Here is a 26,138-nt window from a genome sequence, read left to right as displayed (position 1 = left end):
CCCATCTGTTTTACTGATCCAATAAAGTCAGGTTTATTACTATGGTAATGCTAAATGGTGCCCCTTGGGCACTACTACACACCTTGAGCTAGTGGACACACACATGCTACATAAATATACTCACAATCACATCATAAAGGGTTTCATACGTTACCGTATTCTTTACTAAAGATTCTCGACCACACCAAATCAACTAGTCTACAGTATTGATCCCGACCCACAAGCACAAACCTCGGCTTGGAATAGAAGCCCAGAGTAGACCAAAGAAGACTAGCTAGCAGAAGTTTCCTATGCACCTTTGGCTGCCAGCTGCTGGATTAACCTGATCAATAGTAATATTGTGTGCATCTCTTGGAGTTGGTCCGCAACAACGATAACATGCTTTAACGAGTTTTACCAACTTGTTCCCCAACCATACCAAGAAGCGGCATGAGTGAAGCACCAAAACAAATGCGAATACACCCGTCCAACCAATCGACAGTCCATCAAACATATCCGAAGGGAGCTTATATTTAGACCATATTTCTGGGGCAACTAAAGTAATTGTCAACGCATAAGCTTCAACCAAACATATAATTGTGATGTACACAGTGAATAGCAACAGCCATGTTAAAAGCTTGTTGTGCCTCGGGAATCCACTCATGGCTAGCACAAGAGTGCTCAATGATGCTATTAACACTATGGTGTTAAGAACCAAGTATTTAGCAAAAGTGTCGCCGTCATTATTGTCCAGAATGGCATGTCCCGCAATGTGCTCATCCGAAATAAGATTTGAATTGCCTGAGGAAGGAGAAGGGGCAGGCGAAGCAGCATATTGCCTTCTCTTTGTGTCTTGCCAAAAACCCCTAGGCGGACTTAAAATGGATTGATAAGCCATGGTTGCAGTTAGGGTGGCTGCCGTTATTAAATGACCGCGTACCTGTTGTTGGCATAAAAGATGTATTTACATATATTTTGGGTCATCATAACTTTAAAAAGTGGGTTCCCATAACTCATTATCCATAAAAGATGTATTTACATATATTTTGGGTCATCATAACTTAAAAAAATGGGTTCCCATAACTCATTATCCGACCCATGCACTGACTAATTCGGATTCAATTCCACTATCCACAAATGAATTGTCCAATTATAACCAAGGACTAAACCCGTATAGAATTGGCCAACAAAGAAAATAATAGTACCTGGTTGGGAGTTAAATATCAGACCAAAGGTTTTGAAAGGCCCCCTAGTTGCTTTGTGACTACAAGACTGTGACGTCTCAGCACAATATTGCTCATCATATACACTCATTTAGGCCCAAAAAAGGATCAAAACCATTTTATTTGTTTGTCTCATCATGTTTCTCGTGCGTGTAAACATGATTTAATTAAACATGTTCATTCTTAAGTTTATCTCAGAAATTAGGCTAGCGGTTAATATTTTATGACAGTGTGTTTCGGTCGGTCATGTTTATACTGATGTCTAGAGGTGTGATTTTCTATGTACACGACAAACTCGATGAGCCGAAGAAGATAAACGATTAGAATCACTTTTCGAGGTTGAGATTGGGCCCATATGAAGGGCACAACATGACAAATTTGGGGTGATTACTAGTTCGCTAACTCTGGAGTTTGCTTGAAACATTAGTTAATAATTTGATCGATAGAATGTGTAGCTGTGATTTTGAATTTTTTAGCATCTACTGCGCACTAGGCGAAATGCCTACCCAAAACACCAAATTTTATTTTGGCTAGGCACAAAATACATCCCCACCCCCAGCAGCTTAAGCAAAATGGCTATTCAAATCGAAAAACCTCCTTTTGATCCAAAAAAAATCCAAAAATTTGTTCTCTATATCTGAAATACTTTTGCGCCTCCTTCGCCAAGCCCATCACCATTTATCATAAGAATGGGGTGAGTGCTACAGTGACTTGCTTGGTGTGGCAAGTCACCAAGCAAAAGCGAATTTGTTGAGGAGCATGGCGAGGCAGCTGGGAGTCGGTTTTGGGATGTTTGGCTCCGCAAAAGTTACGGAGGCTGGTGGAGCTGTGATTTATAGTTATGCATAAGTACGAGTGTATTTGAATTTCCGTTTGACCGAAAAAAAAAATTTATGAGTGTATTTCTATCAAATTGTGACAACTCATCAGAGAGAGAGAGAGAGAGAGAGAGAGAGAGAGAGAGAGAGAGAGAGAGAGAGAGGGTGTGTGTGGATATCTAAATGTACCTCTTGGAGCCAGACAGGGTCGACCTTGATATACTTGGTCCAAAACCTAGAAATGCATCCAATTAATAGAACTCCAGCTTTACAACAACGTTGAGGAGAAGGATTATTGGGAGGTGATTCAGGGTTGGGATCCGGCTCACTGCAAATGGATCTACAAACACCGACTTGTGAAAGAAACTCTCGAATTTCCATGGTTTTTAGGTCTCTGTTAGGACAGTGCTGCACAACATCCAAAGCTGTAGAACCATTCTTGTTCTTGACGTTGGCGAGGTCTTTGACACTCTTTTTTCCCAACAAGTATTCTATGGTCTGCAAATACAAAGTGCCATTAATGTTTGAAAATAATGCCACAAAATTAAGAACAAAAAATGAAAAGCAATTAGAGCTTGAGAAAATTCTGACTAGCTTTTCCTTTTCAGTTGTTTTCAAGCCGAGCAAGATAAAGATAAGCAACTAATTCCCAGCAAACTTTCAACAACTCAAGCGGTCGGCCTATGGCACACGAAACAAGGACAGTCAAAGACTCCAGAAAAGCACACTCGTCCTAGCATTCTAATAGTGGATTTGTTTTTGGAAGTCAAAGAGTCTTGGAGCTACCCAGAAAAAAATGTTTTCCTATGCGCGTTTCCTGTTTCGAGTGTATCCGGCTCAATTTTCACTGGCAAGGTTCAAACACAATAAGTGATAGCACGTGGGTAGAAGTCGAACCCTAGACCAAAAGGCTCTTACTGCACCTGGGTTTTTATTATTAGATGCCACTGCACCAAGTCTAAAAGATCAGTTTCTCTCTTTCTTGTGTTTTTTGTTACAAATGTTTAAATGGGGACAAAGGGATGAAAAATAACAGTTTGTAGTGGTGCAATAGGACTCAATTTGTTTAAGAACATTCAACTTATTTTAGGCATAGTTGTTGGTATCGATGAGATTTAAAATATGAACTTTTCCGTTACCAAAGAAGACCCGAGAAGGACTCACAAATGGACAAACTTAAGAGTCTGGTCCTTCTTCGTAGTCATAGTAGTGAGAGTAACAAGCTATGTGTATGCACAGAAACTCACATCCTTTTGTTTGAGGGCTGCAGCAAGATGCAAGATGGTGTTGCCATCATCGTCTCCGGCGTTTAGGAGAAACTCCATGTTGTTGTTGTGCAAATATTGCACCAGTGTCTTGAAGGCCTCTAGCCTGTTATATTTGACACATAAGTGCAGAACAGTCTCCCCTCTGCCTAGTTTCTCATGAATCGACTCCGATTTAGTTCGAAGTAGTTCTAATATGACCTCAACTCGCCCTTTCATGACTGCCAAGTGGAGAGGGATTCTACCTGTTGGAATATATGTTTTCAGAACTCTCATATTTGATCAATTCGAGAGTATTTTATTTTGGGCTACAGGTAGAATGGTAGTGCATTAGTAAGTTAAATTACTATTAGGATATCGATGCTACGTACACAATCAGTTTGAACCCAAAACCTGCATGACCTTCAGCTACATGTTCTGGTGTTATTAATTGCAAAAGCTGGATGATATATTTGTTGTAACTAATAGTTAGATGTCTACAACAATTCAATCTGTACAAATTTTGGGTGCTTCATTTACGACCATCCTGTAATGATTATTTCTCTGTGTTTGAGAGTTAGTAGCCTAATTTGGCCTTGCAGATGATGAGACAAGTGATGAAAGTTAAACAATTATGTTATGTACTCTCTCTTGTTTTTATGGATGACAATTGAGACAGTTTCTTTTCACTGATAGACTCAAACACTAGAGGCAAGGATGGAATTAGGGAGGGGCCAGTAGGGGCGGTCGCCTCTAAAAAAGAAAAAAAACTTTACTTATTATATATAAAATAAAAAATTTCTATGAAAGTTTAGAGGCTCGCCCCCCTCTCTGCCTAAAAAATCTCCATGGCATACCAGACCTCTCTCCCTCTTTCTTGGCACAAGAATCCCACATCGTCAAAACTTTGAAGGCAGTTTCGAGAAAATAAGAACGTAGGAGGAGATTTTATGAACTCTAAGTAATCTTAGTGAAATCTAAATTGTAACTATGAAATGAGTAAACACTAGACTCCGCAACACGATGGGGGATGAACTTTAGCAAGTTTCTAAATCACTTACATGGAGAGGGATAATGCAAAAAGGTTTGATGCCGATTCTATCATCGATATTTTTAATGATATGAAAGAGCGGAATGCAATTGAAGATGCCTCGTTTTACTAGATAAGCTGAGGTAAGTCGTTAATACTTTTGCAATATATATCAACTTCCGTGATGGCACTGTTGATAATGATCATCATTTTTGTTGTCAGTAGTAATCTTAGTTTTATCACTCTGGATTTTTGTGTTCCATTGTTTGGGAGGGGGGATATTAACATGCTGATAGAACTTCCCAGGAAGTAGCTCCGGCCTTACGTAGGCAATGTATAATCAATTTCTTTTATATGCTTGCCGCTTTATCTTTTTTAATGTTGTTTGATTTTCTATCTTGAAGGTATGGTGCAAAGGTCTTCGCTGCAGCAGGCATCCCGCATAGGCACAACACGTTTAAGAGTGCCACGACACGACACATGCACAACATGAGCACGAAAAAAGCACGGGCATGACACAACATAATTAAAAATTTAAACATATAAATAATTAATCACAAAAGTAGATGTAAGCTACATGTACACTCTTTGTCCTATAATTGATGTGTCACAATGTTGATGATTACAAATAAAAAAGTATTACATTCATTTTTAAATTTGCAACTGATTGTCAATTGATAGTTGAGTATGAGCTAACTTAGTTAAAATATACTCAAACTATAGTGATGCAACTCTTACCTATTTACATTCATTGTATTACGAAATTGCAATTTTCCATAATGTTTTGTATTTTTTCAGTTTAATTATTTTATTTTAGTATTTTTATGCAGAATTGGTCGCATATTTTATTTAAATTCTTTTGGGAGCATAATTTATGAAAAGCATAATTAAGTATGGAGTAGTCATGTTGCTATTTTTTACATTTTTGAGTTTTAATGTATTCACGTTGTTATGCACGTTTCTTTTCTTTCTTCCTTTTTGTCTTGCGCACATACATGGTCGCCCCTGTGTAGTGAAATTCCTAGCTCCGTCCCTGACTAGAGGAGAGTTGCTATAAGCTACCATCAGGTTAATTAGATTCGGGAGTCGCTATTGTCTGCTAGAATCTTCGCATGGGAAGGAATGACGAATTTCATAAAAAAAGAGAGATATATAAACTGTAAACAATTCTAAAGCAAAAAAGCAGTATACCATCCTGATCACGAGCATTGCAAATGTCAGTGTTCACCCGTAACAACTCTCGTACAATCTCAACGTGGCCCTCAGCGGAAGCTAAGTGGAGGGGCGAACACCGTAGCGAGTCTAACTCAGTGGCAAGTTTTGGTTTCCGAGCTAGAAGGGCTTTCGTGAAGTCCAAATGACCGCGCAATGCTGCTACGTGCAAGGTGGTGTCATCGGAGAAGCATGTTAGTGAGCTAACTCGGTCGAGAATGAGTTGATCTTTCTCAATCAATGCGTCTAATGCTGGGACACTCCCACTCAAACAAGCTTCATAGAGCCTTCTCCCCATGTCTTCTCTCTCGTTCATATCGAAATATTTATGCTTTCTTTTATGAGAGAAAAAAGGAGAATTTTACTACTATATAACTCGAAGAATGATAGTACAAGAAGTTAATCAAAATGGAACCGGTACAAAATCTTCTTATAGAAAACATTGATACTACAAGTCAAACATTCCTGTGAAGGAGATTTCAATTTGCATGTCAACCACAAAAAGGAGAGGCCTATAAAAGTCTTTAGCCATCGTAGAAGAACTGTGGGTTTGCGAAAATGACAAGAAATTTCACCTTGTAGTTGTAAACTTCCAAAGTCGACGTCTCTGGTGCCTTGAGTGCGCAGAAAGGGGAAGCAATTAAAAGAGGGAAGGGATGATTAAACGAAAAGTATACGCGCACAACCATTGTATTGGTTGTGCACGTAATTCTGACCGTGCAGATGTATTTGAATGGTCTAGATTTAAAAAAAAAAAAAACTCATCCAGGGAAAGTTGAAGAGTTTGAGTGAATCCTGATTATAGACTGGTTGTGTGTTGTGTTTTACACAACCGTTGTGTGTGCTTAGAGAGAACCAATTGATTGGTCAAGGTTTTCGGATGGAGTTTTGGTCATTCTACGTTTTCATTTAATAAATTTCACGTTTTCACTTTGTTTCAAAGTTCAATGGGTGTAAGTAAAAATTGAAGTGTAAACTGGGCATCTTTGCCAAAAAAAAAAAAAAAAGTTTTTTTTGCCTGTTTTCAACACACTAGGATGGCAACGGGGAGGGGCAGGGTATATCACTGTCCCCCTCCCTGATTTCTGAAAATTTACAGCAAACCAAAAAATTCAGATAAGAAAAAGATTATACAAACATTAATCAGTGGTAAGTTTAGTCCAACTCTCTAACTCGGCTATTGCAAATAGAGAGGGAAAAAAAAAAGTGTAATGATTGGGACACAACATTCAAAAAAAAAAAAATTGATTGGGGCATAAATACATCCAATGTTGTCGTTTGTGTGTAAGTCACATGTATCTCATGTGGTCTCGTGCATACGGCTTAAAAATATGAGTCAATAGCATAGATAAAAAAAAATACTACCATTGTCTCAAAATTATTTGTACGATTCACAAAACAAAGACTTGAAAATAATACATTTTTTTAAGAAAAAATTCTAAACATTTTCATTAATTAAAAAAACTCATTAACAATCTAGTAAGTTGGTTAAATATTGAGTACCGGAAAACAATAGAGTAATTAATTTGCCTCATCGTGTACATGTATTCCACCTCGACTATCAAATCCATGTATGTCCACACTATAAGGAAACAAATCAAACTTCGGGAGTACTCTTCAAGGTTTGGAGTTTGATTTTCCACCGGATGAGTACCCTGAAGTAAGTGGGGAGCCACGATTGGTGTGGCCGCACTAGCTCCCCAGGAGGTTTGGGTTGCACAGACGGGTCCATTTAGTGGCCTGGCTGTAGGGTTATTCCTTCGTTACCAAAAAGAAAGAAAGAAACAAATCAGACTCCATATTAATAGAGATTATGCCCAAAAGAAAGGGAGGAATAAACCGCCACAAGATGAAGAGATTGCTGTTTTCGGGGTACTTTCGGAGTAAGTTTTCTTTGTGCCTAGCATTTCCCTTCTCAAAATCCGTTGCCTAGTGGGGTACTCCTTGCAAAAAAAACACGAGACTACCTTCCAAACGAATATCTAATGAATTTTGGCGCGGTTATTTATAACTTCATGCTTGTTATTTATAACTTCATGCTTCCATCAAATACCTCGGCGGCAAACAAAGTTCATTTTTCCTCCCTCTTACTAACAGGTTACATTACATGATATCGTTCTTAAAATTTAGAAACTCTGGGGTTAGCTGCCATTCCTGGTCTTTCAAAGCACCAAAAATTTCATTGAGGAGCAACACAAGCAAATTGGCTAAATGTGGCTCGTATCTAGCCGCAAATGAACTGAGCCGTTCGCGAATTGTTCGAAGCTCGATTTGGCAAGAGCTCATTCGAGTTCGATTCGTCTGCTAAACAAACTGAACTTGAACCTCGATTCTAGGCTCGTTCCGTAAATGAGCCGAACCTGAGCCTAACGGTATTCGGCTCGGTTAGGCTCGCGAACCTGTAGTTAAATATAATTAATAATTCTTTAGGGGTCTATTTGTAAATATAAAAAAAACTTAAGGTTATATATATAATTCAATACTTATTTTTCTCCCAAATTCTATACGATCAATAAGAGAGTTTGGGTTCGGTTGAGATTAATGAGCCGAGCCGAGCCGAGCCGAACCAAAACTACTCGTATTTAATACTCCCTCCGTTCCATATTGAGAGTCCACTACGAAAAGTCGTACCATTTTTCAAAAAAAAAAAATCAACTACTTCCGTGAAAATTACACACGAAAGTAGTTAATTTTTGGATTTGAAAAATGACAAGAGAGAGAGAGAGAGAGAAAGAGTATGTGACTCTCAATATGGATGGAGGGAGTACCAACCAAATCTTTCAAATAATGATTTTTTGATTTGAAAAATGGCAAGAAAGAGAGTATGTATGCAGCGTTGTTGAGACTGTTGTGATCTTTGTTTTGATTTGGGCTGGTGTTTCGGGCCACGCCCATGGAGTTTAGAGCTAAATTGTTAGGGGCCTGGCCCACAAGGCGTGGTTTGGGCTCGGTCCCAAACTGCTTTTTCTTTTTTCATCCGACTTTTAGTTGAATTTTCCTTCCCCTTTCCCCTTCAATGTACTTGTCAAGATTTTAAATTGGATTCACTCAGGTGGAATCCATGATAGACAAATCCTATACGTAATGCATTAAAATAAAAATAAAAACAGAATTAGTTTCATGACGACCCGTTTCTTATTTTTGCAGATGTGATTAATTATGAATATCGCCCACTTGGATTTCTCCATTACGTACGGGGCTTATTAATTAAAGTAAATTAAAAAGTACTAATTAGGAAAGCTCAAAGAAATTGTAAATTTATTTTAAACTATCCTAACTCAACATTGGAAATAGAGAAAACAATAAGTCTACAACACACACAATTGGGTCACAAATGTGTTCAACAATAAGTCTACATCCACACACACTCCGATGTGAGGAGGCCACACTTGTTTGTGTGGGTCGTGTGTGTTCGGGTAAGGTTGCAGCATTTTTTTATGTATTCAATGTCGTCGTTTTTGTGCACATGTATCTTATGGGGTCTCGTGCATTATACAGCTCCCGTGATGTGTCAATAACATTGATAAGAAAATGGACGTGATTTTGATAGTCCACTCTTTAATAATTACACTATAAAATTTGTCTTTTATAACTTTTGCTTTCAAAATTGTGCCATGTGTTTTTTTAACGTTAAAAGAAAAGCATTGGAGTACGTGTGTTTATCAAAATGTGAGGTGCCAAAATCATTTCAAGCTAGCAATGATATAGTGATCATATTTAAGTATCATATTTTAGGTATCATATGATGTGTCACCGAAGTATAGGTAGAAAGTGCTTTACTATATGACAAATGAAGCATATTCCAAAAATACATTTGTGAGACATTACATGGTACCCAAAACATAGTACTCAAAGATGGTCCCAAAATATTATTGAATCATTTCTCATATGATAGCAAATGACAAGATACAATATTCCGAAGTACACACACACAAAAAAAATGACAAGATACAAACTTTTTCTTTTTTCGGTGAAAGCCACGTACACAAACAAGTGGTTAATGTAAAGTGTCTCATACACAAGCACAAACCCTCGGCTTGGAATAGAAGCCCAAAGTAGTCCAAAGACTAGCTAGCAGAAGTTTCCTATGCACTTATGGCTGCCAGCTGCTGGATTAACCTGATCAATAGTAATATTGTGTGCATCTCTTGGAGTTGGTCAGCAACAACGATAACATGCTTTAACGAGTTTTACCAACTTGTTCCCCAACCATACCAAGAAGCGGCATGACTGAAGCACCAAAAAAAATACGCATAGAATCCCCAAAACATAAATTATAATCGAAAAGTAAAATTTGGATTTGGACCATATGTTGGGGGATACTAAAGCCATTGCCGACTGATAAGACACAGCCATACAGTAAATTGTGATGAACACAGTCATCACCATCAGCCATGTTAAATGCTTGTTGAGCGTCGACGGGAATCCAGTCATGGCCAGCATGATAGTGGCCAATGATGCTATTAACATTACGGTGTTACTAACCATGTAAAAAGTATAATAAGTGCCATTGTTGTCCATAATGGCATGTCCCGCAATGTGCTCATCCGAAATAAGGTCGTCCATAATGGCATGTCCCGCAATGTGCTCATCCGAAATAAGATCAGAATAGCCAGAGGAAGGAGGAAGGGCGGGCGAAGCAGCGTTTTGGCATCTCTTTGTTTCTTGCCATAAACCACCAGGCGGACTTAAAATAGATTGATAAGCCATCGTTGCAGTTAGGGTGGCTGCCGTTATTAAATGGCCGCGTACCTGTTGTTGGCATGGAAGATGTATTTACATATATTGTGGGTCATAATAACTTAAAAAAGTGGGTTTCCATAACTCGTTATCTGACCCATGCACCATCTAATTCAGATTCAATTCCAGGCTAAACCCATATAGAATTGGTCACCCAAAAAATAAAATGATAGTACCTAGCTAGTTGGGAGTTAAATATCAGACCAAAGCTTTTGAAAGGCCCGCTAGTTGCGTTGTCACTTCATGACCGTGTCTCAAGCACAATACTGCTCATCAAATAGACCCATTTGGGTCCAAAAGAGGATCAGTTCCGTTCTATTTGTTTGTCTCATCATGTTTCTCGTGCACATAAACATGATTTAAACATGTTCATCCTGAAGTTTATTCTCAGAAATCATGCTAGCAGTATTTTTTTAAGGAAGCTGTTAATGCCACGGGGCAATTTGTTTGTGCCACGGACATTAATTACATTGAATGATAAAAAGGCTCAATTGCCCTCTCAGCAATCAAAATTGTACACCTTTTACTGCATTAATTAGTGTTCAATCCTTTTAGTGCAATCTAGTAGCATGGGAGGAGTTAAAAATGAAGAAATCATTATACTAAGTTAAAGTTTTGAGAAGTTATTGGTAATTCAGTTTTTTTTTTTTAATCGTATCAACTTGGTTTTATAGAAGAAAGATTTTGTTCGGAGTCCTACTATTGGTATTGAAAATGTACAACGGTTTGTGGGTCAATTTTGGATCACACACAAATAATCCCAACCATTCATTAATTAAAATAATTTTTCAAGTGGCCTTTCAAAAAAATCTGCTCAATTGAATATGCATAAGAGGTTGATCCAAACTTCAAGTTGTCATTCAAAATTGTAAACTCTGAATGATAAATTGAAAGATTAGATCAACCACTATCGGAAATCCAATTGAGCTGATTTTTTGCAAGAGCCACTCAAAAAATTATTTTTCAAATTAATGAACAGTTTGAATTATTCGTGTGGGACCAAAAAGTAGGCCCCACATGCCATTGTACATTTTCGGTACCCTAAGATTCGGTACCGATAGCATTTTCGTTTTGGTTGGGTCATGTGATAGTGGAAGTATCAAATTAGATTAGGAATAAGATCAGAAAAAAAAAAAAAAGGATTAGGAATGGAAAATATATGAAGAGGATTTGTAGACTGTACACGGAAAGTCACCAAGAGACATTTTGAAAAGTAAAATGAGAAAAGAGAAACCAAAACAATTTTGCTTGCTTGGGAGGGCAATTAAGCCTTTTTTTACAATTCTGTCTAATTAATGTCCGTGGCACGAACAAAACACCCGTGGCATTAACAGCTTTCTTTTTTTTAATGATATATTATATGGGTCATGTTTATACCGATGCCCGACGGTGTGATTTTCTATGTACCCACGACAAACTCGATAAGCCAAAAAAGATATAAACGATTAGAATTACTTTTCTGAGATTGAGATTTTGGGCCCATATGAGTGGCACAGCATAACAAATTTGATGATTACTCCTGGAGTAGTTCGCGAACTCTGAAGTTTGCTTGAAAGCATTAGTTTTTTATTTGATGGATAGAATGTGTACCTGTGATTTTGAGCATCTCCTGCATGCACTTACTAGGCGAAATGCCTTCCCAAAACACCAAATTTTATTTTGGCTAGGCACAAAATACATCCCCACCCCAGCAACCTAAGCAAAATGGCTATTCAAATCGAAAAATCTCATTTTGACCCAAAAAATTAAATAAATAAACTCATTCACTCTCTCTCTCTCTAGAGAGAGAGAATGGGGCGAGTGCTACAGTGACTTGCTCAGTGTGGCAAGTTACCATAGCAAATGTGAATTTGTTGAGGAGTCTGGGGAGGCAACTGGGTGTCGGTTTTGGAATGTTTGGCTCCACAAAATTTTCAAAGGGAGGAGTTGCGAGGCTGGTGGAGCTATGATTTATAGTTATGCATGTGTATGAGTGTATTTAATTCTATGAGAGAGAGAGAGAGAGAGAGAGAGAGAGAGAGAGAGAGAGAGAATCATCCAAATGTACCTCTTGGAGCCATTCATTGTCGACCTTGATATACTTATTCCAAAACCAAGAAATACAACAACGTTGAGGAGGAGGATTATTGGGAGGTGATTCGGCATTGGGCTCCGGCTCACTGCAAATGGATCTACGAACACCAACTTGTAAAAGAAACTCTCGAATTTCCATGGTTTTTAGGTCTCTGTTAGGACAGTACTCTATAACATCCAAAGCTGTAGAACCATTCTTGTTCTTGACGTTGGCGTGGTCTTTGACACTCTTTATTCCCAACAAGTATTCTATGTTCTGCACATACAAAGTGCCATTAATTTGAAAATAATGCCACAAAATTAAGAACAAAAAATTAGAAGCAATTAGAGCTTGAGAAATTCATTTTCAGTTGTTTTCAAGCCAAACAAGATAAAGATAAACAACTAATTCCCAGCAAACTTTCAACAACTCAAGGGGTCAGCCTATGGCACATGAAAGGAGGACAGTCAAAGACGCCAGAAAAGCACGTTTTCTTATGCGCGTTTCCTATTTCAAGTATATCCAGCTCAATATTCACTGGCGGGTTTCAAACACAAGAACTGATAGCCCGTGGGTAGAAGTCGAACCCTAGACCAAAAGGCTCTTACTGCACCTGGGTTTCTATTATCAAATGCCACTGCACCAAGTCTAAGAGATAAGTTTCTCTCATTCTTGTGTTTTTGGTTACAAATGTTAAAATGGGGACAAAGGGATGAAAAATAACAGTTTGTAGTGGTGCAATAGGAGTCAATTTGTTTAAGAACATTCAACTTATTTTAGGCATAGTTGTGGGTCTCGATGAGATTTAAAATATGAACTTTTCCGTTACCAAAGAAGACCCGAGAAGGACTCACAAATGGACGAACTTAAGAGTCTGGTCCTTCTTCGTAGTCATAGTAGTGAGAGTAACTAGCTCCTCGTATACACAGAAACTCACATCCTTTTGTTTGAGGGCTGCAGCAAGATGCAAGATGGTGTTGCCATTATCGTCTCCAGCGTTGAGGAGAAATTCCATGTGGTTGCTGTGCAAATATTGCACCAGTGTCTTGAAGGCCTCTAGCCTGTTATATTTGACACATAAGTGCAGAACAGTCTCCCCTCTGCCTAGTTTCTCGTGAATCAACTCCGGTTCAGCTCGAAGTAGTTCTAATATGACCTCAACTCGCCCTTTCATGACTGCCAAGTGGAGAGGGATTCTACCTGTTGGAATATATGTTTTCAGAAAACTATCATATTTGATCAATTCGAGAGTATTTTATTTTGGGCTACAGGTAGAATGGTAGTGCATTAGTAAGTTAAATTACTATTAGGATATCGATGCTACGTACACAATCAGTTTGAACCCAAAACCTGCACGACCTTCAGCTACATGTTCTGGTGTTATTAATTACAAAATCTTGATGATAAATTTTTTGTTGTAACTAATAGTTACTGTATCGTTTACAACAATTGAATCTTTACAAATTTTGGGTGCTTATTCATTTACGACCATCCTGTAATGATTTTTACTAATATGTGTTTGAGAGTTAGTAGACTTATTTGGCCTTAATTGCTGATGGATGATGACAATACAATTACTATGTCATGTAGTCTCTTGTTTTTATGGATGATGACAATTGAGACAGTTTTTTTCCCACTGAGATAGACTCAAACACTAGAGGAGAGTTGCTATAAGCTAGCATCAGGTTAATTAGATTTGGGAGTCGCTATTGTCTGCTAGAATCTTCACGTGGGAAGGAACGACGAATTTCAAATTCTTTTCTTTTTTCTTAAAAAAGAGAGATATGAACTGTAAACAATTCTAAAGCAAAAAAGCAATAAATCATCCTGATCACGAGCAATGCAGACGTTGGTGTTCACCCATAACAACTCTCGTACAATCTCAACGTGGCCCTCGGCGGAAGCTAAGTGGAGGGGCGAACACCGTAGCGAGTCTAACTCAATGGTAAGTTTTGGTTTCAGAGCTAGAAGGGCTTTCATGAAGTCCAAATGACCGCGCAATCCGGCTACGTGCAAGGGGGTGTCATCGGAAAAGCATTTTAGTGAGCTAACTCGGTCGAGAATGAGTTGATCTTTCTCAATCAATGCATCTAATGCTGGGACACTCCCACTCAAACAAGCTTCATAGAGCCTTCTCCCCATGTCTTCTCTCTCGTTCATATCGAAATATTTATGCTTTCTTTTATGAGAGAAAAGAAGGAGAATTTTACTACTATATAACTCGAAGAATGATACTTGTACAAGAAGATAATAAAAATGGAAACGATACAGAATCTCTTGTTATAGAAGAAAACATTGATAGTACAAGTCAAACATTGATAGTACAAGTCAAACATTGACTGAATAAATGGGAATGCTTGAGACTGGTAAAGTGAATAGACGTCGTGTGAGGCACTATGAGATTGAAAAGAACGAGATAACTATTGGGCTTCTTAAAGCCGTGAATTGTGAAGTAGTGGATACTTGGTGAGTTTGTTAGACACTCTATGAGTTTGTTGGATACCTTGCGAGTCCATTGGATACTGAGTGAGTTTGTTAATGCATGAACATATTTGGTGTTGTGTGAGCTATTAAATTGCATGGTTGGTTTGTTGAGGTATTTGTGTATGAAATGTGCTGCTATTTAGTTTAAATTCTTTTTGTTTGACCGGTTGTGTAAACCTAGTGGGTGAAGTCATTTCTTTGAATGCGATACTAATTAGATAGTGATGTGATATGTGGATACTTGTCACTAGTCAAATGTGTAAGCGATAGAAACGTACTTGAGTTGATTGACACAAATCTTTTAGTTTGACGTAACGCTATGCAAATTATTGGAATCTCTATTTTCAATTTCTTGTTTGGTTGTGGCTTACGATTTGACGAGTACTTTACATGCCTTTCATTTTCTGGATTGTGGTCGTATTGAGAACCTTGATAATCTAGTTCATTCTTCGTGAGATGTATACTGAATAAGTAAGACTAATTGGACGTTGTAGACACTGTCGCATTCGAATCAAGTCTTACAGTTGGGACGTCGAGTAAGTATAGAGAAACATGTGAAGTGGTGGATTTTGGTTTTCGGAACCGTTACACCTACGGAGTTATATACATATGTAGTTGGACTCAAATTATTATTTTTTTATTTTTTATTTTTTATTTTAAAAAAAGAAGAGGAAAGGCTTTGTGAAGACTGATTGTTCATATAGTCACTTTTGGAAATGGTAACAGTATAGGCTTAGAATCAGTTACATCCCAATGGAGTGAACTTCATCCCAAGTTTTTGCTATGTTGACTACTTGTTGATAATGTCTTTCAAAAAAAAATTTACTTAATGACGTACGACACTATACACATGCTCTTATAAATCGTAACTTTGAGACTCGTGGTTGATAAATTTTTGACATTCATCATGTTGGACACTTAGACATTGACCTAGCGTTTATCTTCTCGAGGGAGCATGTCTTGAGTATTGCTATTTTATTGGAGATGGTCCTAGGGGATTATTTACTCGAAAATGCATTAGTTTTCATGAATCTATTGGAGCTTAGTAATTGAGAAGGGTCTCCATGTTTCAATTATGACTAGCAGTGTTATTTCTTTGGGTGACTAAGTGGAGTTATTTTGTAGTTGGAAGTTGGCATATGTCTCTTCTTTAACAGCATCAATGGTATATAAGGAACTAATTAGTTTGTGGGGAGGGTAAAGTAAATTCACTTGACTTCAAAAAAATTGTTTCCTTACTATTCTAGTGTATGATATGATCAAAAGATTAGATATGAGAAGTTTCTGTGATATGTCAACCCTTAGTTGAGAGTAATTAATGACTTGTGGTAAGGAGAGTAGTGGATTTCTGAGTTCACCTGAGTAGTTTTAATGTTATGTCGTGTTGATTTATGTAGAAGGGACATTACCGTGGGAGTAAGTTTGGGTTTCCAAGACAGAAGTTGGTGGTGATTCCGAGTTGGCTGAGAGATGTAAATTGGAGATAATGGCTAGTGGTTTGGTGTTGTGTACTTCGCTATACCAAGGGAAGTTAATCGTGTCTCTGTGAGGGGGAAGTGAGTACCAAGATGCATAGGACCATTTGGGATAATTAAGGGAATAATGTTACAGCCTATCATTAGTAGTATCATCAGAGTTGGATCGATTGTGGGACATGTCTACTCTTGGAGTTGAAAGAAATATCAATAACTTGAAGCGTGAGGAGTTTAACCATTGCAAGTTGATGATTATGACTGAGCAGAGGATAATGAATCATTATGTAGTCTAATAATTGGATCTTGAATTGCTTGCAAGCTAAGTTTAGTTTGGATCCGTATTGTTATTATGAATCTTGTTCGTGAGTAAGTCACTCCCAATTTTTTTTGAGTTTTCTGTAAGTATCCTTTGGTAAAATATGCATGCTTAGTTAGATTTTTTTTTGTGGGGGTACTATTGAACTTGGTGGTCACAAGGTGGAAATCATTAAGCCAGAGTTTTAAGTTAGGAATGACCCATGATACTTCAAAGAATTTAACATCATGCGAAAAGGAAAGGGACAATTCACTATTATATGAGGTGTGTATTAGATCAAGTGGTACCAAGTGATTAGTTGACTCTTGAGAATTCATTTAGAACACTATTAAGTGGATGAGGATATTCTTGATTCTATGACAATATAGAAAATTTGGGTACTCTAAATTAGTATGTGAAAATTTTAATTCGTTGGTTGACGTTGATTGAGGGAAATAAGAATTGGAGTTTTATAAGCTTTTCAATACATCCTTCTTGGTAGGTGGATGAATACTTATTGGAATAAGGCACAAGGAATAGGAATGTGAATTTCAGAGTTTGGAGAACGCGGGTGCTCTAGTTGATAGATCTTGATGTGGTTGTTATGTAATTATATGGGATTAGAACTTTAGTACGAATATTCAACGAACTTGAGTATTTGTGCAAATTCAAATTTGATAGGGATGATTAGAGGTTGGTGGATTTCTTGAGGAGAAATTGACACGTATCCTAGATTCGCGTGAGCAAGTTTTGAAGGGTAAAACTATTCCATTAGCGCGAGTTTTTTGGAGTAATCTCGGAAAGGAAGAGTCGACGTGGGAAAAAGAGGACAAGGTTAGAGAATAGCATCCGCATTTGTTTCCGAACTAATCAATGTGAGTTCTAAGTTTTCACCCCTTTGATTGTTGATTTATTGTTTGATTATATATGTTGTGGCATAAGCATCAGTAGTTGATGCATGATCTTAGTTGGCGTGGGTTGTAAATTTCGGGACGAAATTTCCTTAAGGAGGATAGACTGTAGAGACCCGAAAAAAAAATCATTAATTATTGGAATGTTTATTAAATGTCTAATTGGGAAAAATGTGATTTATTTAGTGGCTAATTAGATTGGGGATTGAAGTAATAGAATGGAAACATGAGGGAGCGTGTGTGTGATAAAAAGATGTGGGAGTAAATATATGGGGTGTGTGTGTAGGAGATTAAAAAATATCTCCCAATCTCCCTCTCTCATCCGTTCTCTCTCTCTCTCTCTCTCTCTCTCTCTCTCTCTCTCTCTACCGGATTCTCTCTCTCCTTCTCCCACTCCAAACTCCACTCAATCTCTCAAGAACTTCAAGAATCAACAACCCTTCAGCCTTCCATTGGCGTTCTTAAGCTCGAAAATCCTTGGGTCAAGCTTGGATCGAAGTTTTGAAGTTCAAAAAGGCTAGGGCTCGTTCAAATCTTGTAGATCTTGGCTATCGCCGCGAGGTAGGGACTTCTTTACCTCTTTTATGTGTTTATATGTTGATATGATGTGAGAATCGAGCCTTGATCATCTCCCTTCGTTCGTTTCGAAAGCTGTTGAAATCTGCAGAAATCGCCCGAAATCGCGTAGGGATCGATCCCTAAACCCAGGGATCGATCCCTGGTGATGGGGGGATCGATCCCTCCCCTCTCTGGAATTTTCTGCTCGTCTTTCGGGTTTCAGCCCAACTTCAAACGGCCATAACTTTCTCGTCCGATGTCGGATTCATGCAAATTTTATATCGATTCGAAGGTCTTGAAGTTAGCTTTTCATCGCCACCAAAATCATCTAAAGATTCTAAGTACACAAAAAGTTATGACTGTTAAAGTGAGGGTGTGTCGATCTCCCAACGTCCATTGGCTACTCCTATGATCCTTGTTTTGTCATTATGACTTTCTATGATTAGTAGATGTTATTTTTGACTTGTTGGCCTTCTGTTAGTAAGGAATGAATAATAGATTACTTGGTTAAAATGCCAATAAGATGCAACTTGCGAATGAATGATTGCTTGTGCACGTTTGTGGCATATTTGTGATATTGTTGGCCTGTCGTGACATGTTTCATGAATGAATGAGGTTCTGAGAAAATATTAACTTGTATGTTGAGTGAGGAAATGGTTGTTTGAGTCGGTGGTCGATTTAGAAAGTCTCGTAACGCAAGGGGTGGTAATACGAAGACTAAGATGGTCTCGTAACGCAAGGGGTGGTAATACGGAGATCCTAGATGTTGGTGCATACCGTAACGCTAGGGGTGATAATATGGTGACTCTTGTAGTGCTACACGGTAACGCAAGGGGTGGAAATACCGATGGTGGAGATTAGTGATAAAGAGTCGTGTCGAACCGTGGAGTTGCTCGAGTCTTATGAACAGTGTGGTTGATTGGTGATAGTGGCAAGTCTTAAAATGGTTGTTATGAATGATTGGCATCCCTTTGAAATGATTCCTATCTATCGATTGAGTTATACCTTTATGTTTTCATCTTTTTGCACTTGTCTTCATGTTTGCACATAGAATTGGTAAAGATTTTCCTACTGGGCTTGTAGCTCAACCTAATTTTTCTTTTCAGGTTCAAATACTGGTTAATAGCTCGCATGCATTGTTTTCTTGGAAGTAAAGGACCTTTTGGAAGCTATTCGTATTGAGTTACTTAATCATCTTTGTAATTGAATTTCTTTTGATAAAGAGGGGTTTGTAACTATTCATTCAAGTATTTCCTTTTGACTAAACTGTTTGTAACTTAACAACTTGTTCGTACTTGTTTTAAGTTTATTTGGGCCGGAGTGCCAATGTTGTATTTTTCTTAAATTTGGGAATTTATTTGTAAAATTAAACAGGTGGGGACTCTTTTGGGATATTATTAATGATATGCGAGGACCCTTTCATTAAAAGCGGAATATTTATTTATGTTGAAAATTCAGGGCGTGACACTAGTGATGTAAGCTTGTGATGTGATGATGTAATCAATTCTGTTTGAGATCGTGCAAAAGATATAAGCACTGATCTTTCCCTTTTGTAACACCCAAGTCAGAATGAAATAGAAATCAAGATTCCTCTCTCTCTCTCTCTCTCTCTCTCTCTCTCTCTCTCTATTTTTTCCATAGTACCAACTTGAACTCGTCCCGCATTTCGAGTATCTCATGATGTGTCACCAAAGTATTGATAGAAAGTGCTTTGATATATGGCAAAAGAAGCATTTTCTATCGATACTTTGGTGATACATCACATGGTACCCAAAACATAGTACTTCAAGATTGTCACCAAAGTATTATTGAAACATTTCTCATATGATAGCAAATGAAAAAAAAAGAAAAGAGAGATACAAACTCGATCTTTCTTTTCGGTGCAGAAAGCCACAGAAACAAGTGGTTGATTTTGAGTTTTGATGACGTAGGGGTTTCATAACATTCAACTGAAGGGAGCAATGGGATTCAGCATGACATAGGGGGTTCATGTATATGGTAAATGGTGGGCATGCTAGCTACTACAAACCCTGGGCTAGTGGGCACACACATGCTACATAAATATACTCACAATCACATAATAAAGGATTTCACAGACTCACACACATGTTACCGTACTATTTACTAAAGGTTGTCGACCACACCGGATCAACTAGTCTCCAGTATTGACCCCGACCCACAAGCACAAACCCTCGGCTTGAAATAGAAGCCCAAAGTGGTCCAAAGACTAGCTAACAGAAGTTTCCTATGCACTTATGACTGCCAGCTGCTGGAATCCTGATTGATCAGTAGTATTGTGGGCAGCTCTTGGAGTTGGTCTGCAACAACGATAACATGCTGTAACAAGTTTTACCAACTTGTTCCCCAGCCATACCAAGAAGCGGCATGAGTGAAGCAGCGCAACAAATGTGCATAGACCCAGCCAACCAAGCAACAGTCCAGAAAGTATATCCGAAGCGAGCTTAAATTTATACCATATGCCTGGGGATACTATAGTCATTGCCAACACATAAGCTCCAGTCATACATGAAATTGTGATGTACATAGTGAATACCAACAGCCATGTTAAAAGCTTGTTGTGCATCGGGAATCCAGTCATGGCCAGCATAATAGTGCTCAATGATGCTGTTAACATTATGGTGTTAATAACCAAGTATGCAGCATACCTGCCATCGTCATTGTTGTCCAGAACGGCATGTCCTGCAATTTGCTCATCCGAAATAGGATCTGAATAGCCTGATGAAGGAGAAAGGGCAAGCGAAGTGGCATTTTGGCTTCTCTCCGTGCCTTGCCAAAAACCACCAGGCGGACTTAAAATGGATTGATAAGCCATGGTTGCAGTTAGGGTGGCTGCCGTTATTAAATGGCCGCGTACCTGTTGTTGGCATGGAATATGTATTTACATATATTTTGGGTCATAATAACTTAAAAAAGTGGGTTCCCATAACTCGTTATCTGACCCATGCTCCGTCTAATTCGGATTCAATCCCACTATCCACTAATGGAGTGTCCAATTAAAACTACGGGCTAAACCCATATAGAATTGGTCACCCAAAAAATAAAATGATAGTACCTGGTTGGGAGTTAAATATCAGACCAAAGGTTTTGAAAGGTCCCCTAGTTCCGTTGTCATATGACTGTGTCTCAAGCACAATACTGCTCATCATATAGACCCAATTGGCCCCAAAAAAGGATCAGAACCGCTCTATTTGTTTGTCTCATCGTGTTTCTCGTGCACATAAACATGATTTAAACATGTTCATTTCTAAGTTTATTCTCAGAAATCATGGTAGCATTTAATTTTTTTATGACATAGTATTTCGATCATGTATTGATGTCCGACGGTTTGATTTTTTATGTTTACGAAAAACTTGCTGAGTGTAATTATAGTTATGCATGTGTATGAGTGTATTTCTATCAAACTGTGACAACTCATCAGAGAGAGAGAGAGAGAGAGAGAGAGAGAGAGAGAGAGAGAGAGAGACTTTGTGTGTGTGAATAATCCAAATTACAGAGAGAGAGAGAGAGACTTTGTGTGTGTGAATAATCCAAATTACAGAGAGAGAGAGACTTTGTGTGTGTGAATAATCCATTACCTCTTGGAGCCAGACACGATCGACCTTGATATACTTGGTCCAAAACCTAGAAATGCATCCAATTAATAGTACTCCAGCTTTACAACAACGTTGAGGAGGAGGATTATTGGGAGTTGATTCAGGGTTGGGATCCAACTCACTGTAAACGGATCTACGAACCCCAGCTTGTAAAAGAAACTCTCGAATTTCCATAGTTTTTAGGTCTCTGGTAGGACAGAGCTCCACAACATCCAAAGCTGTAGAAGCATTCTTATTCTTGACTTTGGCGTGGTCTTTGACACTTTTTATTCCCAACAAGTATTCTATGGTCTGCAAATACAAAAGTGCCGTTAATGTCGAAAATAATGCCACAAAATTAACAACGAAAAATGAAAAGCAATTAGAGCTTGAGAAAATTCTGACTAGCTTTTTCTTTTCAGTTGTATTCAAGCCGAGCAAGATAAAGAGAAACAACTAATTCCCAGCAAACTTCAAACAACTCAAGGGGTCAGCCTATGGCACACGAAACAAGGAAGTCAAAGACTCCAGAAAAGCACACTCGTCCTGGCATTCTAATAGTGGATTTGTTTTTGGAAGTCAGAGTCTCGGAGCTACCCCTAAAAACAACATATGCCTATGCGCTTTTCCTGTTTCGAGTGTATCCAGCTCAATTTTCACTGGCAAGGTTCAAACACAAGAACTGATAGCATGTGGGTAGAAGTGGAACCCTAGACCAAAGGTTCATACTGCACCTGGATTTTTTTCATCAGATACCACTGCACCAAGTCTAAGAGATCAGTTTCTCTCTTTCTTGTGCTTTTTATCACAAATGTTAAAATGGGGACAAAGGGATGAAAAATACTAACAGTTTGCAGTGGTGCAATAGGAGTCAATTTGTTTAAGAACATTCAATTTATTTTAGGCATAGTTGTTGGTCTCAATGAGTTTAAAATACGAACTTTTCCATTACCAAAGAAGGCCCGAGAAGGACTCACAAATGGACAAACTTAAGAGTCTGATCCTTTTTCGTAGTCATAAAAGCGAGAGTAACTAGCTACATGTAAAAACAGAAACTCACATCCTTTTGTTTGAGAGCTGCAGCAAGATGCAAGATGGTGTTACCATCATTGTCTCCAGTGTTGAGGAGAAACTCTTGGTGGTGGTTGTGCAAATATTGCACCAATGTCTTGAAAGCCTCTAGCCTGTTATATATGACACATAAGTGCAAAACAGTCTCCCCTTTGCTTAGTTTTTCATGAATCGACTCCGGTTTGGCTCGAAGCAGTTCTAATATGACCTCAACTCGCCCTTTCATGATTGCCAAGTGGAGAGGGATTCTACCTGTTGGAATATATGTTTTCAGAAAACTCTCATATTTGATCAATTGGAGAGTGTTTATTTTGGGCTACAGGTAGAATGGCAGTGCATTAGTAAGTTAAATTACTATTAGGAGATACCGATGCTACACAATCGGTTCTGACCCAAAAGCTGCAAGATCTTCAGCTATCTGTTCTGGTCTTAATTACAAAAGCTGGAGTAACTAATAGTTACTGTAGATGTCTACAACAATTGAATCTTTACAGAATTTGGGTGCCTATTCATCTACGACCATCCTGTAATGATTATCAGTACTATGTATTTGAGAGTTACTCATTTCTAGATATGGTAAATGGGCGGGTTCAACGGGTTTGACCAAGTTGAATGGGTCGTGAGTTAAATAGGGACGGGTCAAATAGTAAACGGGTTAAAACGGGTAGGGTCAAATATGTGTTAAGCCAAACCCAAACCGACCTGACCCGACCCGTTTTCCTCTTTTTTTTTGTTTCCCTCCCCGCTCTCTCCCCCTTCCCTTTTCCACCTTCCTCTTTTCTTTTTTTCTTTTCTTTAGGATTATTGGTTCTACTTAACGTGAGGAATCGATAAAGTAAAAAATTATGGTCCAAATATAATTTTTTTAATAAAGACGAAAAAATGATTTATTGGCTTATGTTTGTCTTTATTCAAAAAAATCAAATTTCTATCGTAATTTTAAATTAGGACTTTTTTTTGGTTTCATCCTTATTCAATTTTTTTTTTGCGTTTGTTAATTTTGCACTTCATGTTTTTAATTTTTTGATTCGTATCTTCAAGACAAATCGGACAAGTAAAATTTTTGACTTTTACCTATATATTTTTGAAAAAAAACCATTTTTAAACAAAAAAAATTGACTTTTTTTTGGCTTAAAAGTGCATATTTCCCAAAATATTTGGGTAAAAGTAAATTTTTTTATTGTTCCGATTTGTCTCGACTAGACGAATCAATAATCCATAAAAATTTGACACAAAACTAACAAATGCAAAATTTTTTTGAATAAAAAAAAATGATAAAAGAAAAATTCTTAGCGGAACGGGCCTTGTTCAGAGTGGTCGGTTTTGGAGATTCTTTGAAATGGAGAGAGAGAGAGAGAGAGAGAGAGAGAGAGTTTGTGAGGGTGTACTTATCGCACTGGAGAGAGAGAGAGAGAGAGAGAGAGAGAGAGAGAGAGAGAGAGAGAGAGAGAGAGAGAGAGAGTTTGTGAGGGTGTACTTATCGCACTGGAACATTTTTCTACGAAACAAACCATAGTTCCTTGTTTTGTCCGGTACAGCGTCCAGGAGCGTCGAGCGAGAGATCAGCTAGAGATCAGTAGTTCACGTTTTTAACCGATATTGAACATATTTTTAATCCATTTAAATCCATGTAAATGTGGGTTTATATGGATTCAATCCATATCAACCCGTTATAAAAATATGGGCGAATTGGGTAAGGTAATAAATGGGCTGATTTGGACGGATTAAAAAATATGAGTTGAGATTGCCACCTCTACATTTCTATGGTATGCACAACATATAAGGTTGTATAGCAGTAGCCTTATTTGGCCTTGCTGAGGATGAGAAAAGTGACAACTCTCTCTCTCTGGATGACAATTTCTTTTTTCACTGGTAGACTCGAACACTAGACGAGAGTTACTATAAGCTAGCATCAGGTTAAATAGTTTTTGGAGCCCCTATTGTCTGCTAGAATCTTCACCCGAGAAGGAACGACAAATTTCAAATTCTTTTCTTTTTTTCTTAAAAAAAGAGCTATAAACTATAAACAATTCTAAAGCAAAAAACAGTATACCATCCTGATCATGAGCGATGCAGACGTCGGTGTTCACCCGTAACAACTCTCGTACAATTTCAGCGTGGCCCTCAGCGGAAGCTAAGTGGAGGGGCGAACACCGTAGCGAGTCTAACTCAGTGGCAAGTTTTGGTTTCTGAGCTAGAAGGGCTTTCGTGAAGTCCAAATGACCGCGCAATGCTGCTACGTGCAAGGGGGTGTCATCGGAGAAGCATGTTAGTGAGCTAACTCGGTCAAGAATAAGTTGATCTTCTTCAATCAACGCGTCTAAAGCTGGGACACTCCCACTCAAACAAGCTTCATAGAGCCTTCTCCCCTTGTTTTCTCTCTCGTTCATATCGAAATATTTATGCTTTCTTCTTTAATGTGAGAAAAAAGGAGAATTTTACTACTATATAACTTGAAGAATGATACTAGTACAAGAAGATAATCAAAATGTAAACGGTACAAAATCTTCTTATAGAAAACATTGATACTACAAGTCAAGCATTTCTGTGAAGGAGATTCCAATTTGCATGTCAACCACAAAAAGGGGAGGCCTATAGAAGTCTTTAGCCGTCGTGAAAAAACTGTGGGTGATTCTAAGTTTGTGAAAATGACAAGAAATTTCACCTTGTAGACCTCACGAAGCCGACGTCTCTGGTGACTTAAGTTTGCAGAAAGGGGAAGCAATTAAGAGAGAAGGGATGATTAAAAGATCGATCTTTAGAGAGCACCAATTGATTGGTCAGGGTTTTCGGATGGATATTTGGTCATTCTACGTTTTCATCTCATTTAATAAAGGGAAATGATTTCTACACTCCCTTTTTTTATTATGACACTTATTTTCTTGTCTTTTAGTAAGAAAAATACATACAAAAGCTTCACTAAAAGACAAAAAATTGAGTGCCATAATCAAAAAAGAGAATGTAGAAATCATTTTCCTTAACAAATTTCACGTTTTCCCTTTGTTTCAAAGTTCAATGGGTGCAAATATCCAATAATGAAGTGCAAGAGGTATGAGTTAAAAATGATTAAACTTTAAGGAGTGTAAGTCTACATGTACCTTAATGTGGGTTTTCGTGAAATCCAAATGGCCGCGTAATGCAGCTATGTGCAAGGGGTGTCATCGGAGAAGCATGTTAGCGAGCTAACTCGGTCGAGAATGAGTTGATCTTTTTCAATCAATGCGTCTAATGCTAGGACACTCCCACTCAAACAATCTTCATAGAGTCTTCTCCCCATGTCTTCTCTCTCGTTCTTATCGAAATATTTATGCTTTCTTTTATGAGAGAAAAAAAGGAGAATTTTACTACTCCTATATAACTCGAAGAAGAGTTATGCTATGTGTACCGACGAGATTTGTAGGGAAATCGTACTGATCGGCTACGCAGGGCCGAGTGTTTAGATCAAGCACCAT

At 38.1% G+C, this 26,138-nt stretch overlaps 3 protein-coding genes across 3 annotated transcripts; all 3 read right to left on the bottom strand.

Annotated features, from left to right (window-relative positions):
- Positions 1-217: 217 nt before the first annotated feature.
- Positions 218-5,948, bottom strand: LOC131310162 (uncharacterized). Its single transcript, XM_058337025.1, has 4 exons — positions 5,486-5,948; positions 3,268-3,530; positions 2,210-2,518; positions 218-919 (listed from the first exon to the last, which is right to left on the bottom strand). The coding sequence occupies exons 1-4, from the start codon at positions 5,820-5,822 to the stop codon at positions 275-277; spliced, it is 1,554 nt and encodes a 517-aa protein (XP_058193008.1). The 5' UTR covers positions 5,823-5,948; the 3' UTR covers positions 218-274.
- A 7,201-nt stretch (positions 5,949-13,149) lies between these two features.
- LOC131309717 (ankyrin repeat-containing protein BDA1-like) lies at positions 13,150-14,459 on the bottom strand. The gene is made up of 2 exons (XM_058336314.1): positions 14,135-14,459; positions 13,150-13,499 (listed from the first exon to the last, which is right to left on the bottom strand). The coding sequence occupies exons 1-2, from the start codon at positions 14,457-14,459 to the stop codon at positions 13,150-13,152; spliced, it is 675 nt and encodes a 224-aa protein (XP_058192297.1).
- Positions 14,460-19,813: 5,354 nt separating this feature from the next.
- On the bottom strand, positions 19,814-25,171 carry LOC131310163 (ankyrin repeat-containing protein ITN1-like). The gene is made up of 4 exons (XM_058337026.1): positions 24,740-25,171; positions 22,676-22,938; positions 21,619-21,927; positions 19,814-20,897 (listed from the first exon to the last, which is right to left on the bottom strand). The coding sequence occupies exons 1-4, from the start codon at positions 25,074-25,076 to the stop codon at positions 20,268-20,270; spliced, it is 1,539 nt and encodes a 512-aa protein (XP_058193009.1). The 5' UTR covers positions 25,077-25,171; the 3' UTR covers positions 19,814-20,267.
- Between the last annotated feature and the right edge of the window lie 967 nt (positions 25,172-26,138).

The sequence above is a fragment of the Rhododendron vialii genome, chromosome 12a (genome assembly GCF_030253575.1).
Source record: "Rhododendron vialii isolate Sample 1 chromosome 12a, ASM3025357v1".
In the NCBI taxonomy this organism is placed as follows: Eukaryota; Viridiplantae; Streptophyta; class Magnoliopsida; order Ericales; family Ericaceae; genus Rhododendron; species Rhododendron vialii.
Note: the sequence above shows the minus strand (reverse complement) of the source record. Positions and strands in the feature narration are given on the sequence as shown.

Coding starts and splice junctions, on each gene's coding strand:
- LOC131310162 (XM_058337025.1), bottom strand. CDS start 5,822: ATGAACGAGAGAGAAGACATGGGGAGAAGGCTCTATGAAGCTTGTTTG. Junction 3,531..5,485: donor CAATGCTCGTGATCAGGATG/GTATACTGCTTT, acceptor ATATTCCAACAG/GTAGAATCCCTCTCCACTTG. Junction 920..2,209: donor ACCCTGTCTGGCTCCAAGAG/GTACATTTAGAT, acceptor TGCCAACAACAG/GTACGCGGTCATTTAATAAC.
- LOC131309717 (XM_058336314.1), bottom strand. CDS start 14,459: ATGAACGAGAGAGAAGACATGGGGAGAAGGCTCTATGAAGCTTGTTTG. Junction 13,500..14,134: donor CACCAACGTCTGCATTGCTC/GTGATCAGGATG, acceptor ATATTCCAACAG/GTAGAATCCCTCTCCACTTG.
- LOC131310163 (XM_058337026.1), bottom strand. CDS start 25,076: ATGAACGAGAGAGAAAACAAGGGGAGAAGGCTCTATGAAGCTTGTTTG. Junction 21,928..22,675: donor CAGCTCTCAAACAAAAGGAT/GTGAGTTTCTGT, acceptor TTGTATTTGCAG/ACCATAGAATACTTGTTGGG. Junction 20,898..21,618: donor ATCGTGTCTGGCTCCAAGAG/GTAATGGATTAT, acceptor TGCCAACAACAG/GTACGCGGCCATTTAATAAC.